The 13666-nt window shown below is 40.7% G+C and overlaps 1 protein-coding gene across 1 annotated transcript; it reads left to right on the forward strand.

The window, feature by feature from the left end:
* The first annotated feature begins 9941 nt into the window (after positions 1-9941).
* GJD2 (gap junction protein delta 2) lies at positions 9942-11797 on the forward strand. Its single transcript, XM_040559841.1, has 2 exons — positions 9942-10279; positions 10597-11797. The coding sequence occupies exons 1-2, from the start codon at positions 10209-10211 to the stop codon at positions 11438-11440; spliced, it is 915 nt and encodes a 304-aa protein (XP_040415775.1). The 5' UTR covers positions 9942-10208; the 3' UTR covers positions 11441-11797.
* The last annotated feature ends 1869 nt before the right edge of the window (positions 11798-13666 follow it).

Below are 13666 nucleotides of genomic sequence, written 5' to 3' on the forward strand. Positions count from 1 at the left end.
TGCCCTGTGTTGTGAGGATATTAGCACTTTCTAGTACTGGAAAGGTTTTTTGTTTGTTTGTTTGTTTTGTTTTTTACAGTCAGAGGAAAGAACAATTAAAAATCTTTAGGTATGTTTGGATATATTTTACTCAACATATTTTTCTGACCAACCCTGCCCAGTGAAAAAAAAAAGAAAATATCTATTATTTGTCCCATCAAAGAGAATATCTTGCTGTATATTATTATTATTTTATTTTTCCAAGAACATCTTAAGAACTGAAGAAAACCTTTCTGTTTGATTTGGGAAGGGGTAACCACAAGAGGAGAAACCTTATAAAAGGGGAAACTCATTTCCTGTTCTCTGCTTGAGGATGTTTCTGTCAACATGGCACAGTGCCACCAAATTTAGCTTAGATTCTTGGTTGCATTGTCTTTCACAGTGAAAAATGCTGTATTAAATGTATTTTCCATTCAACAGGAACTCTGCCTGCCTGGTAGGTCTGACTCATCCACCTGTCTAGTTGGTGTTCTTTGAATTAATTGATCTATTTTTGAGCTCATGTTTTCCCTCATGCCTTGTTTGCCTTTGTGGCAGTCATATTTGGATTTCACACATTCATTGTTGCCATACAATACTGCCTTCAAGCCCAAGGAACATTTTGCACTGACATTTCAGGTAGCATGACACTGGACTTTGATAATTAGTTGGTGTAATTAATCTGAATATGCTTCACAAATGTTTATTAAAGTCCTACAAGGACTTGGCTGTCGTCTTCTCTCTTACTGCACTAGCCTTCCTGTAAGCCTTCTCTCTTTATAACACAATCTCTGCCCCTAAGCAGATCCTTTGCTCAGAAGAAATACATGAAATCATGAAATGTATCAAACAACATTAATGAAACAGATCAGTAATTTATCCATGTCTTCTCGATGTGTTACTTATTGGCATATTTTTAACAGGTAAAATCTTTAAGTGTTTATCAGCACTTGAAGTTACTTGCCTGTTTTTTGTCCACTGTAATTCTAGGATGGGTATACTTACACAGTGAAATCAGGGCTGGAAACTACTGAATCCTGTTTCTCATCAGAAGAGGTCTGGAGTTTCAGAAAGTGCTGGATAGCTGTGTTGCAACAAGAGACCTTGAAATCCCTGTCTGAAAATGCTGAGGGTTGGGGAATTATAATGTATTTTAAATTATTTTATGAAATCTAAAACTTAGAGAAGAAGATGGGGCCAGCCCAGATATCCTCAAGACTTGCTCATAACAGAGCAAGTATTTGATCTGATCCCTAAATCAGTCTTACTGCTTGATTGAAAATAAATTGCAGCAGCTGTCATCACATTTTACAGTTAAGATTTCCCCTATGCTTAGCTTCAAATCCAGCCCCCCAACTACCCATGCTGGTCACCTGGAGCCTGGAAGCTGTCCTGGTTTCCCAAGCAGGAAGGTAAACCTGCTTGTGCTCACACGGTGCCTGGCCATGGTAAGGTTATGCAGCGCTCCCTCAAATGCCCTAGTCCTTCTGTTTTGTTGGCTCTCTGTAACCCATCTCTTTTTGAGCAGAGTGAAACCTGTGGGATGAGACAAGTTTTCCATGGACTAGTTCTTAGAGGCTTTCCCAAGAAAGTCTGTCTCATCGTGTGCTGAACAAGGGGATAGAGAGTAAATCTGGATGGGGAAAGGGAGGCTTATTATTCCATGGCAGGAGGTCTGAACACAGACTGAGTGAATCTGCACTGAGGAAACTGTGTGCAAAATGGAGATATTCTGGAGGGACTGGCTGAAGGAAAAAAAATATATATTTTTTTAATTTATTGTGTTCCCAGCAAGTACAGACACATACAAATGCCAGAGATGCTTCAAAACCTGAAAAACAGAAAAACACAAATCATATTTACAATAAATCTTATTAATTGATGCAAAATAATAGTTGATAAAAACATACACTTGCATGCAAGTGTAAATGTATTGCACTGCTCTCATTCTGTTGTGGCCTTTAGAGTTCAACTGACTAACATTTTAAACAAGAGTATGTACAGTTCAGGGGCCATGTGAGGTGTCCAGCCCGGCAGGAGGTGGATGATGGCATGCCCCAGGTTCTCTGCCATCCTTTGCTGGCTGTAGAGCTGACCAAGCTCTGGCAGGAGCAGTTTCCAGGGGCTGCTCCAGCAGCTGCCAGGCACCGCTGTGTGCAGGGACCCGCCTGCCCACACCGGCCCCCCAGCCTCTTGGGGATGCCATGAAGAAGGTGTGCGTAGGGTGAAGGGAGGTACTTCTTTGCATGCTCTGCTTCCCACTCAGGAGGAAAGATGCAGTTTTCGATTAAGGAAATAAAGGAGTGTGGTACCAAGTAAAACCTTTTTTTCCCCCCTAAAAATCTCTGCTAGTTTGGTTATGTTCCTCACAGGAATAGAGTCCCTGATTTCCTGAAGTGAAGTGTGAAAGAGGTTGCAAACAGCTACAAAGCAGAAGTTCTAAATCTAAATTAAAGAATAAATATCTGGTTAAAAATGAGGTCAGATTTGCATAGGATTTGTGTAAATCAATGCAGCCCTAGAGCAACTGTGACCTATGTGAGAAATTACGTGGGCTTCTCTGTTATCTAGAAAAATAAACCGTAACTTCTGGTACCATACTGACATTATGCATAATGATGATTTTTCTTTTTCTTAAAAGCACAGAAGTAAATCACACACAATCATAGGTGTTCTACAATGTATTATGAACTTATTTTTTTCTCTTTTTTCTGTCACAAATTCTTTCTTGTAGAATAGATAAAAATGCATGATTGTTAATAGATTCTGAAAACTATGAATTGAATATTAAACAACATTAACATTATTGCAAAATCTCTATATAACTGGTTCAGTTTTGTGTGAGATAAAAGAAATTGAATACCAAAATCACAATTTTTCAAAATTTGGGACTTCAGATTCATAGAACATTTTGATGCTCCAAAATTGATTTTGTTTCATTTTGAAACAGAAACATGAAAATTTAAGGAATGTCCTGGAAGACTTTTGTTTAGGAAAGGTTAACAAAAAAAAAATTGTGAAACACAAACACTCCGCCCAGCACTGAGAAGATGTGATGTGTTAATACCAGTTGTGGAAGTGATAAAAAGTCCAGTTTAAATCCCCACCTGTGAAACTCCAGATGTGCATGGCTTGGGTGGTTCTGGGAAACCATTCTGGGTTTATGAATCAGTATTTTCCAGTGAAAATGTGTAGATCTGTAAACTAAACTAAAGATTCTAGACTAAAGAATTATCATTCTTGAATGTTTATAAAATTTAAATTTACTTGAAGAATTTATTTTAAATATTACATGGACTCTAGAAAATATATCATATTTTTCTCTCAAACCTGTGACTATATATTCTTGATCCACATGAACTGAAGTCATTGAAAAGATAACTGAATGGCTTTTAACTTGGGCCTTACATGGAAGAAGGTCTAAAATCACGTGGAATTTGAATGCATCCTCTCAACACAGGCCTTTTAAACTGTCTCAGCAATCTTATAGAAGAGGTTTCCTAAAAAAACAGGAATTCCTGTGGAATTCTCTAGTGAATATTATTTCATATTTCTTTTTGTCAAATAGACATTAATCATAAAACATGCATATACATGCATTTGCACATGTATATATGTGTATCATTTATACTTTATATGTCTGTAATAGACTGCATATCAAATGTATGGCACTCAATTTTATTGTAACTGTAAAATCAGTGAATGACAGATGGGTTACAAAATTCTGCATTTCTTACTGAGCTCCTGTTTTCCACTCCTGCTGACATAGTTTACTTTCAAAACAATCATTTGCCTGCCCTAGATATTTCAAGGGACTGTTTCAGCATGGCTTCCATTGGGATGTTTTAATGTAATGTGAATTCCCTTCTGAGACTGGTGAGATAGGGAGGGAGAGGAGGAGAGTGAGGGGCACCAGGATGCTGGAGACATATGGTGGTGTGACAGTCCAAACAAAGGAAAGCAACTCTGCCACAAACCATGTCACTGAATGGAAAGCAGCCGGGAGTTTAGGGATGTAGCATTTGGATAAAGGAAAATGTAGATAAGGCAAGGCAAAGCAGTAAGTCTGAAAAAACTGCGTGGTGTAATACATTCATACTGAAATACTGCTGCATGGTTTCTCATACTTTTTTTTTTTTTTACTTTTTTTTTTTTTTTTTCCGACAGAATACAAGAAGAATCAAAATGCTGCTTGCAGTTCCAGTATACAGTACTCTCTTCTTATTATTTGATATATTTTTTTTTTTGCTGTTCTTGCTATTCTGAAGCACTCCCTAACTTTCTCATCATTAGCATTTTGCCATTAGCAATTTTAAAATGTTCCGGTGTAAATAAGATCTTAAGAGTTTTTAAATCCTGGCCACACAAAAGTCAGTGGGAATTGCTGTTAGTACCAGGAAAATTGACTGCCATAGGACTGAGATATTAAGATATGAATTATCATTAGTGAAAGATGTGCATATTCCTTCCCATCTTTGAAATGCACGTTGTAAGTACTAAATCTCCTACAGAATCCTTTACACTGTTCTGTGTCTCAGGTGTTTTTGAAAGGTTCTCTTTCTTTAGTAAGTATGGAACCTTAAAACAGATGATAAAGGGAACCTACATGAGATTTTCTCACAAATTTACACTTAAGCCATCATAGTTCATACAGCTGCAATAATAGATGTTTTAGCAGAATGCATGTGATGTTTTGAGACCAGTGAAAGAAAGAGGAGAAAATCAGGAGACTGGGGACTGGTGATCTGGACCCTGGAATATTTTACTTTGTTTGCACTTCTTTCTAGAGCCTGTCAGTTTATAAGGATTTGGTTCTATGAAGTTTTCTTTCTACTAGCTGCAGCCTGTTTGCCAGCAAATTGGAAGCTATTCTCAGTATTTTCCAAGGAGTGCAGACTCTGCTGTATATATGCCAGAAGTGTATGCCATTGTGATTCAATATATATGTCCAAATTATTTCCAAGGAAATTAATTTGAGCTGTTAATTCATTCATAAACTGGTCCCTGTGAACAGCTGACAAAACTTTACTGGTAACATGCATTGATGTGCCAAAGAAGTTTCCACTTATGGCAATCTTCAGCAGTAGACATGGACCTGAGACTGATAATAGAGTTTTAATGTGATTATTAGGATAACCGAGTATTTTGTATGTTTATGCATTTGGTAACTTTCTCTTCTCTATCTTGGTGTGTACAAATGCAGGCTGTCTTCCATTCTCACAACTAGGAACACAAGTGTTTGCCTGGTTATTGACAGCTTTGATACAAACACTGTTGTCTAGATGAGAAGACTCTGCTCTCTGTCTTGGTAGCAAAGTGACAGTGTTCTTGCTTTCTTGTTGCTTTCTGTTGAAAGCAGATGACCTCTGACAAAGGTCACCAGTGCATCCAGATCTTGTACCTTTTAGGAAGTCTTTGTTTTTCCAAGCGTAGGAAAAATGCACTCTTTTGGTGTGAAACACTCAAATTGTCTTTTGAAGGAATCTCATATAAGAAACAGCAGAGAAGGGGATTTCTTTTTAAAATGCACACAGCAGCTGACTGCAGCAAGGATTGTACTCACACAGTGAGGGGTGAATGTACACACAACTGTTCATTTTAATGAGGAAGTGTAGGTAGAAGCAGATGACCTAGATGATTTTATGAATAAAAGATATAATCTGATGCAATCATTTCATTAATACACACATGGCGCCAAATGAAAACAGAATGTAGCAGATGGCTGTGAGAGGTCTTAGATAGGCGTTTTCAGTTGAGTAGCTAACTACTTAGATTTTGGGGATTACACCAAATGCTATCAAAAAGGAAGCATTCATCATGACAGCATTTGAAAGAAAGTACTGCAGTTTTATAAAAGTAATGCTGCAATATCTCCCTTTTGTGACACTACCTAGAAAATGCAATCACAAAGCTGATGTGGGGCAATACATTTCACAAAAACTTCTAAAAGAAAAAACCTATTATTTACTTAAGTAATAGCTTACAATTGTCCATGAACAGTTCTTGCTTTGCTCCCAATATGCTATAGTTGATGGAAACAGTGTTTTATCACGTAATCATGAAATACAGTCAATCATCGTGCAGTTTTTGAATCTATATATGGCATTCATTTATTTGCTGTAATTATGGATCCACTTTGAACAACTGCAAAACAAAGATCACCAGGGAAGATCCTTGGGATAGTACTAAAAATGCAGAGATTTATTCTGAGATAAAATATTTGGAAAAAAATTAGGATAAATATATATCTTTAAAAGGAGGTGGTATGTGGGGGGTGCTTCTGTAAGGTCTGGATCCTGTTTTTACATGAGTTCATCTCAGCATAGAGAATAATGAAGCGGGGGAACACTGGTTCAGTACGCAATGTGACAGTGGGTAGGAACGGGCCAGGTGGCTCCTTCATCCCGCCCCAGTCACGCCAGCCACACTCGGCTGCAGGGAGTCTGACACGGGAGCCAAACGTGTCAGCGGGTTTCCCTGTGTGCTCAGCTCTGTGCTTGGGGAATGTGCAGCCTGAGGGATCCGATGGCTTCCTGCACCCTTTACAAAACCAGATCAGAGCAAAAGGGCTGGATTTCTTAGAGAGAATCTGTCCCATCACTTCTTAGAGATAGATTAACCTCCGTTTGGCATCTGACTGAGGACACGCACAGTTTTTATTCTTCAAACCTAATCCAAGATCAGCTCTGTCTATATTATTTTAACATGAATTAATATTGAGGCAGGGTCATCTCTGAACACATACAGAAGCTGGAGCTCTAATTTCTTTTTGCAGAGCCTGTTTGAGCTCCTTTGCTATTTTGACTTTTGTATGAAGAGTTTTTTTGCTAATGTAAATGGAGTTTGTGAAGATTGTGTAATGAATATGTATTCTTATGATAACAACAGTGTTCCTGCTGAATTTCATCTGTAGAGGAGTCCTCATTCACTTCAAATGCAAAGCAAAACAAACAAAAACACACCCTCCAACTCAAAAGCCTATGCTGGCAGTGTGAAGCTTTGTTTCCTTTGTATACAACTGACAAAATCATTGAACAGGACAGACCTGACCCTGCTGCAAACCAGTATTGTCGCTTCAGTAGGAAATAGTTCTTTGTAAGCCATCAGCTTTGTAAGACATAAAGCTTTGATAATCCTGAATGTTTGTGAATGAAATATAGGCATGATTTTCTAATGTGAATACCATACAAAATGCAATACACACCCATAGCATTCTTGGCAGCCTGCTGCTCTGCAAATCCTGGCTTTATCACAGGCTGAAGCATTCAGGGGAATGGTGTAAAACCCAAGATGAACCTTGAGAAGCTGAAAATCTTCTTATGTCTATAACTCTCTCTTACAATTATGACTATACATAGTTTGAGCACTTTGTGATTTAGATAATTTGTCAGACAAGTCCACAGGTTGTCTTTATACATGTGGTGAATAATGGGAATGCAAATAATTACCTTCTTCATATGCTTTGCATTGTTACAGTAAACATTCGGACAACATCACAATTGGTTCTTACTACTTTTATTTTGACAAATACGTAGGGGCCCAAATTAATGACAGCACTTCTTAGTTCCAGAACTCCTGCAGGTAAATTTGTGATGTATCAAAGTCCTTTGAGTTTTCCAGTCAAAACTTAAAATGTGTGTAAGCATCAAGAAAGAGACTCTTGGACTGAATTTTTTATTTTTTTATTTTTTACCCAAATTCACTAAGGTCTGAAGTTCAGTAAAATGTATCACATGAGAGGCCAAGTATCTATCCTCCATTTGAATATGGTTGTGGTAGGGCATACGAAGACACTGTTAGAAAAGGAAAGGTCAGCTATGTCAGAATAAGATGCAACTCCTGCAAGAGCAGGCCTGAAAGTGTTTAACTCTAACTGTATTTAAATAAAAAAAACTATTTTATAACAGTGCTTATGTGTTTGAAGCATTAATTTATGGTATCTCCCCTTCATGTTTCCACAGCTGTGCTAACAGTAGTAAGCAGAACTTATCACATACAGCAAACAATGATTGTTCATTAAAAGGTCAGTGTTTGATTCAACCAGAATTAGATTCCTTTTTATTTACTGGTCATAAAAACTCAGATATGTGGGTGTTATATTCTGATGCTAGAGAACAGCTTCCCTTTGTAGGAAACCTTGTATTTGACTGTGGACCAAAATCTCCTCTCCTTTCTTCAGTAATTTCTGTCAAGGGCTTTCCCTCTCTGTTTGGTCTCCTAAATAGGATTATCATCATTAGCTTCTTAGTATATTCCCTGCCCACTCTCCTTCTACACATGCATTACTGCTTCCTTTACTGCCTTGATCTCTCTCATTTTCAGATCCATTTCCAAACACAGACTTTGGTGTCTGTGTGAAACACTCAATATTCAGGGTAGTTGCATAGGTACCGGACTCCTCTTAAAACAAAAGAAACAGCCTCTTCTTTTTAGTTATGGTGTTGCTGCAGCAGCAGGTTTCACAAACTCTACACACACAATGCAGGAAGTGTGAGAACCAGCTTGAAGGAAGAACAGAGTCAGTTTTTAAGAAAACAGCTGTTACTCAGTGTCCCCAGTAATTCCCAACAGCATGGTAAGGAAACATTCCAGATTATTGAATGCTTCTTAACAGACTCTTGACTGGGAGAGAAGGAAAATCTATCAACTTCTGTGCAAACTGAGGTATTAACTGATCTCTTATTTGATACTTTTCCAGTTCAATGATTTGGGGATCCAGTCAGAGACCATCTGCACACACCAAATGAAAAGACAAATCTTGGGGTGTCTGAAACACACAGATGACCTCTGCTCAGATGAAGCGTGGTCTCATCTATTCAGAAAGCACTTATCATTAACACAACACAGAATTGCTTGATGAGAGAGCTGCAAAGAAAACAAAGGTCTACACTGTTCACAGTGGCTTGAGCGGTTCCACTTTGGAAGCAGACTGATTTTACCGAATTTGGCAATAGGAACATAGTGAGCAGACTGACTTGAATTTTTCTTACGTTCATTTTAATACGATCAGTTGAGCAAAAAGAACAGCAGGTAGGAAGTTGTAGCTGATCTTTATGGAAAGGTAGAGAATACACTTTAGGCTTCACCACCAGGAAAGAGTCAATTCCAATTGGTGCCAGTGCCTTGTGTGGGGTTGGTGCAGTCTGTAAGGGTATCTGTAAATATATATATATTTTAAACACAATGCAATATTTTAGGGGAATATGTAGATGGATTATATGGTAGGAAATTCTTTAAGTTACTTTATTCTTGTGGTGCTTAGGGATGCTTTGTGTGAAGGTTTGGTGCCTCTCCTAGCATGAATCCAACCTCAGTCTGGGAGCTGTCTGAAATGGCTATGTATCCGCCCCATTTCTGCTTAGCCATTCTTCTCTCTGTAATCGGGTGAGGGTAACGGTGCGGTAGCTCCACTCTCTTCCAAGGGCACGCGGCTCTCTAAGGTGAGGCCACCGCTGCACGCCGCCCCTCCTTGCCAAGCCCGGGGAGGGACCGGAGCCCGGCAGCCCCCGGGAGCCCTCCTGCGGCTGGGGGTCCCAGCCCAGGGCTGCTCCGTGGAGTCGCTGGGCTGCCAAAGAAGCCTCGCGCCGGCTCGGGCTGCTCTTCCTCTGCCCGGCCTCCTCCTCCTCCTCCTCCTCCTTTATTTATTCCGCGTATTCCACCGCCTTTATTTATTTATCTTCGCCGGAATAATAAAAATGAGAAAATCCGAGCGCTGCTTTTGGCTGCTCTCCACCAACCTGTCAGTGACGCAAGCGGAGACTACTTAAAGGCAGATTAGAGGCAGCAAGACATTAAAAGCCAACCTTCCTCCCGCCCCGCCGCCGGGCCGCCGCGCCGCGCCGCCACACGAGCACAGCGGGCCGGGCCGGCCGCCGCGGGGCCCCGAGCCGAGCCCAGCCGGGACGCGCCGGGCCAAGCCGTGCCGAGCCGAGCCGAGCCGAGCCGGGTCCGGAGTCGTCGGAAGAGCTGCCGCGTCCCTCCGCCTGCCCGCCGCCGGACTGCGGGCGGTAGGGGGGGGGTTGCGCTTTTGTTCGCTTTTCCTCCCCACCGCCCTCTGAAACAACAACAACAACCAAACAAAAATTAAAAAAAAAAAAGGAGAGGAAAATAAAATAAAATTAAAAAAAAAACAAAGCAGGAAGAAGTGAAGAGATCCGCTTGCCCAAGTCTTTGTCTCCGGATGAACAGCGATGGGGGAATGGACTATTCTAGAGAGGCTACTGGAAGCTGCCGTGCAGCAGCACTCTACTATGATAGGGAGGTAAGGGTAAGGGCCAGGGGAGACGGGGAGCGCGGGGGTCCCGGTCGGGCAGGGCTCGGTCGGAGCCTGGAGCGGGCGCGGGGCGGGGGGACACCGCGCACGCCGCCGTCCTTGTCCCCAGGGATCCCACGGGGGTCTCCCGGCGGGACAGCCCAGCGCCGGGCCGTGCGTTTGGGCCGGGGGGCTCGGTCCCAGTCCCGGTGGCGGTGGCGGTCCCGGGGGTCTCCCCGGTTTCGCGAAGCCGAGGCGCTCCGTGCCCGCTCAGCACCGGACAGCTCCCGGGCGGCGGCGCGCCCTGACCGGCTTCTCTGTTGCAGGATCCTGCTGACCGTGGTGGTGATCTTCAGGATACTCATCGTGGCCATCGTAGGGGAGACGGTGTACGATGACGAGCAAACCATGTTCGTCTGTAACACGCTGCAGCCAGGCTGCAATCAGGCTTGTTACGACCAGGCTTTCCCTATTTCGCACATAAGGTACTGGGTGTTCCAGATCATCATGGTGTGCACGCCCAGCCTGTGCTTCATAACGTACTCCGTTCACCAGTCTGCTAAGCAAAGGGAACGGAGGTACTCCACCGTCTTCCTCACCCTGGAGAGGGACCAGGATTCAATGAAGCGTGAGGACAGTAAGAAAATCAAGAACACAATTGTCAATGGCGTGCTGCAGAACACTGAGAACTCCACCAAAGAGGCAGAGCCAGACTGCTTAGAAGTGAAGGAGATCCCCAACCCTGCCATCAGAACTACAAAATCAAAGATGAGGAGGCAAGAAGGCATTTCTCGATTTTATATCATCCAAGTGGTCTTTCGAAATGCCCTAGAGATCGGATTCTTAGTGGGACAGTACTTCCTGTACGGATTCAATGTCCCTTCCATGTACGAATGTGACAGATACCCTTGCATTAAAGAAGTAGAGTGCTATGTCTCTAGACCCACTGAGAAGACTGTGTTCTTGGTGTTCATGTTTGCTGTCAGTGGCATTTGTGTGGTGCTCAATTTGGCAGAACTGAACCACTTGGGCTGGAGAAAGATCAAAATGGCAGTGAGAGGAGTACAGGCAAAAAGGAAATCCATATACGAAATCAGAAATAAGGACCTGCCAAGAATGAGCATGCCTAACTTTGGCAGGACTCAGTCAAGTGACTCAGCTTACGTGTGAGGCTGTGACAGACTTGAAACACGGTGCCAGGTGGAAGAGACCCAGACACCATTAGAGAAAGGTACATTGCTTAGGCAAGCATTTTATCAAACCACCAAGAAAGCCATTAAGGTATTGGATCTGCACTTACTGAACTAGCTGCAAAAATGCAGTGCTATGTAAAAGACTGAAAAAACAGCTATAAAACCATGCTTGGCCTAGCCTTACAGCTACTACTATTACTACTTTTCTTTCTAACGATTGGGTATTATCTTTTGGTGGAGCGGCTTTTTTTTGGCCATCATTAGGATGAGTTTACAGTTTGGACCGTCTGACTAATTGTTGTAAACACGTAGAATGTTCATATTAAAAATCTGCAAGGATACTCTATATGGGGTGGGATGGGGTGGGGGAAACTGTTGCAATGTGCAGATGTAAGCATGTTTTAAAAGGAGGGTAATTGCACTGTAAGGAATCTGACCACAGCTCAATCAGGACATCTGCTTTCACCGATCTCACAGATGTCTGATGTTATTTTGCTTGTCTAAATCACAGAGTTTATTCCTGGTGTGTATTACTAGCTATTTTTTAACATAGTTTGTACATCAGTTAGTTATGCTAAACAATAAATGCTGAATATAATTTTGCCATTTTTTGTTTGCCTGTCCACACACACACCAGCGACCTTAATCATCTTATGTTAGATGTGATCTACAAAATATATCAGTACATTTCAGTTCATTCCCTAACATGTGCATGAATAAGATGGAGTTGGTTCGTGCCAGCCAAGTTATGTATTTACCTGGAGTTACCTATGATGACACACATACCAAAGGAACAGAGTTCATTGCTTTTAACTGTGATTATATCACCTTCTCTCTGCTCTTATTTATATAAGTGCCATACTTGAAACATCCAACTCTGTACTTAGTCAAAAGGTTGTCTTGGGATACCAGCTGGAATAAAGTGATTTTATACTCTCCTATGTTTATTTTATGCTGTTTGTTTAGTCATTGCAATGGTGTAAAAAGCAGCTAAAATCTCTATTGATAAATAAAGTACTTGCCTTTTTTTTTTTTTTTTTTTTTTTTTTTTTTTTTTTTTTTTAAGCCAGAGAGATTTGTTCTTCTTTATTATTGCATACAATTGCAGAAACATGCAAGGTCAAAATAACTGACTTACAGCAATTACTCTTCAGGGTCTAAAGTGTCTTGTTGATATCCTGAACTCTAAGTGATAAAACCTGGGAAATCAGAACTATTCATTATGTCTGTTTTCCTCCTTAAGCAAGCTTTCTCTGTGTTTAAAGCCTGATCCAAAGCCCACTGACACCAACAGCCTTCTTTCTGCTGACACTAAGGGCAACACAGTTGGCCGCCAAGGTCACTCTGGGAATAGCCAGAGTACATTTACCTTGTAAATGAAACAATTGCAGCTTTTCATCAGGGAATCCAAACAGTAACCTCAGCTTTTCTGCCTTATAGCTGATTCAAGAAATATACTGTTCCTGTCCCGTCAACTTACCTGTAAGCCACTGGGGCAGTCACAGATAAATCTCTATTAATAGCAACAATTTTAGTAGAGTCTACTAAGTTCTACTTAAGGACCTTATTTAATTCTCATTGAATTCAACAGCAAATATCTCACTGGCAACAGTAGGACTTGGATCAGGACTCAAAAAACATACAAGTGCATTCCTAACTAAATGCTATCTGCCCTTTAAAGAAAAGGGCCAAAATGGTGCTGGAAAATTTGAGGATACTTTATAATACATGAAGGAGACAAAGGCTTGGAACTGCAAATGTTCTTTTGATTGTATTTTATTTCAAGCTTGACAATGGATTTTATGTGTTTTGCCCTGGAGATAATGCATACAAATCTTTTCCTTTTGGATTACAGTAAATACTTTAATATTTTGTTCTTGTGGTTTGCCAGCATTGTCACATAAAAAAAAAAGTCAATTAGTTCTTAGATAGTATATTCATTTGTGGGCTTTTTTTCTTCTGCTGTGAAACATAAAAAGACTTTGAGAAGTGTCATGTTTTTAAACATTTTTAAAAAATATTTTTCCTTATGTATAAGATGAATATTTTTTACAATGTGATTATAGAAACCCTTACAATGGATTTCTCAAATGATCCTCTGCAATATAAATGCACAGTGATATTGCTAGTTGACTGCATGCTCACTGGAAAACTGCATGTTATTTTTAGAAAGACAACATGGCAGCTAAAATCTCCATCTGCA

The sequence above is a fragment of the Cygnus olor genome, chromosome 5 (genome assembly GCF_009769625.2).
Source record: "Cygnus olor isolate bCygOlo1 chromosome 5, bCygOlo1.pri.v2, whole genome shotgun sequence".
NCBI classification, from domain to species: domain Eukaryota; kingdom Metazoa; phylum Chordata; class Aves; order Anseriformes; family Anatidae; genus Cygnus; species Cygnus olor.

Bases quoted from the DNA above. Each gene is read 5' to 3' on its own strand.
- GJD2 (XM_040559841.1), top strand. From the start codon at position 10,209: ATGGGGGAATGGACTATTCTAGAGAGGCTACTGGAAGCTGCCGTGCAG. The intron at 10,280-10,596 runs GTAAGGGTAAGG...TCTCTGTTGCAG, and splicing joins CACTCTACTATGATAGGGAG to GATCCTGCTGACCGTGGTGG.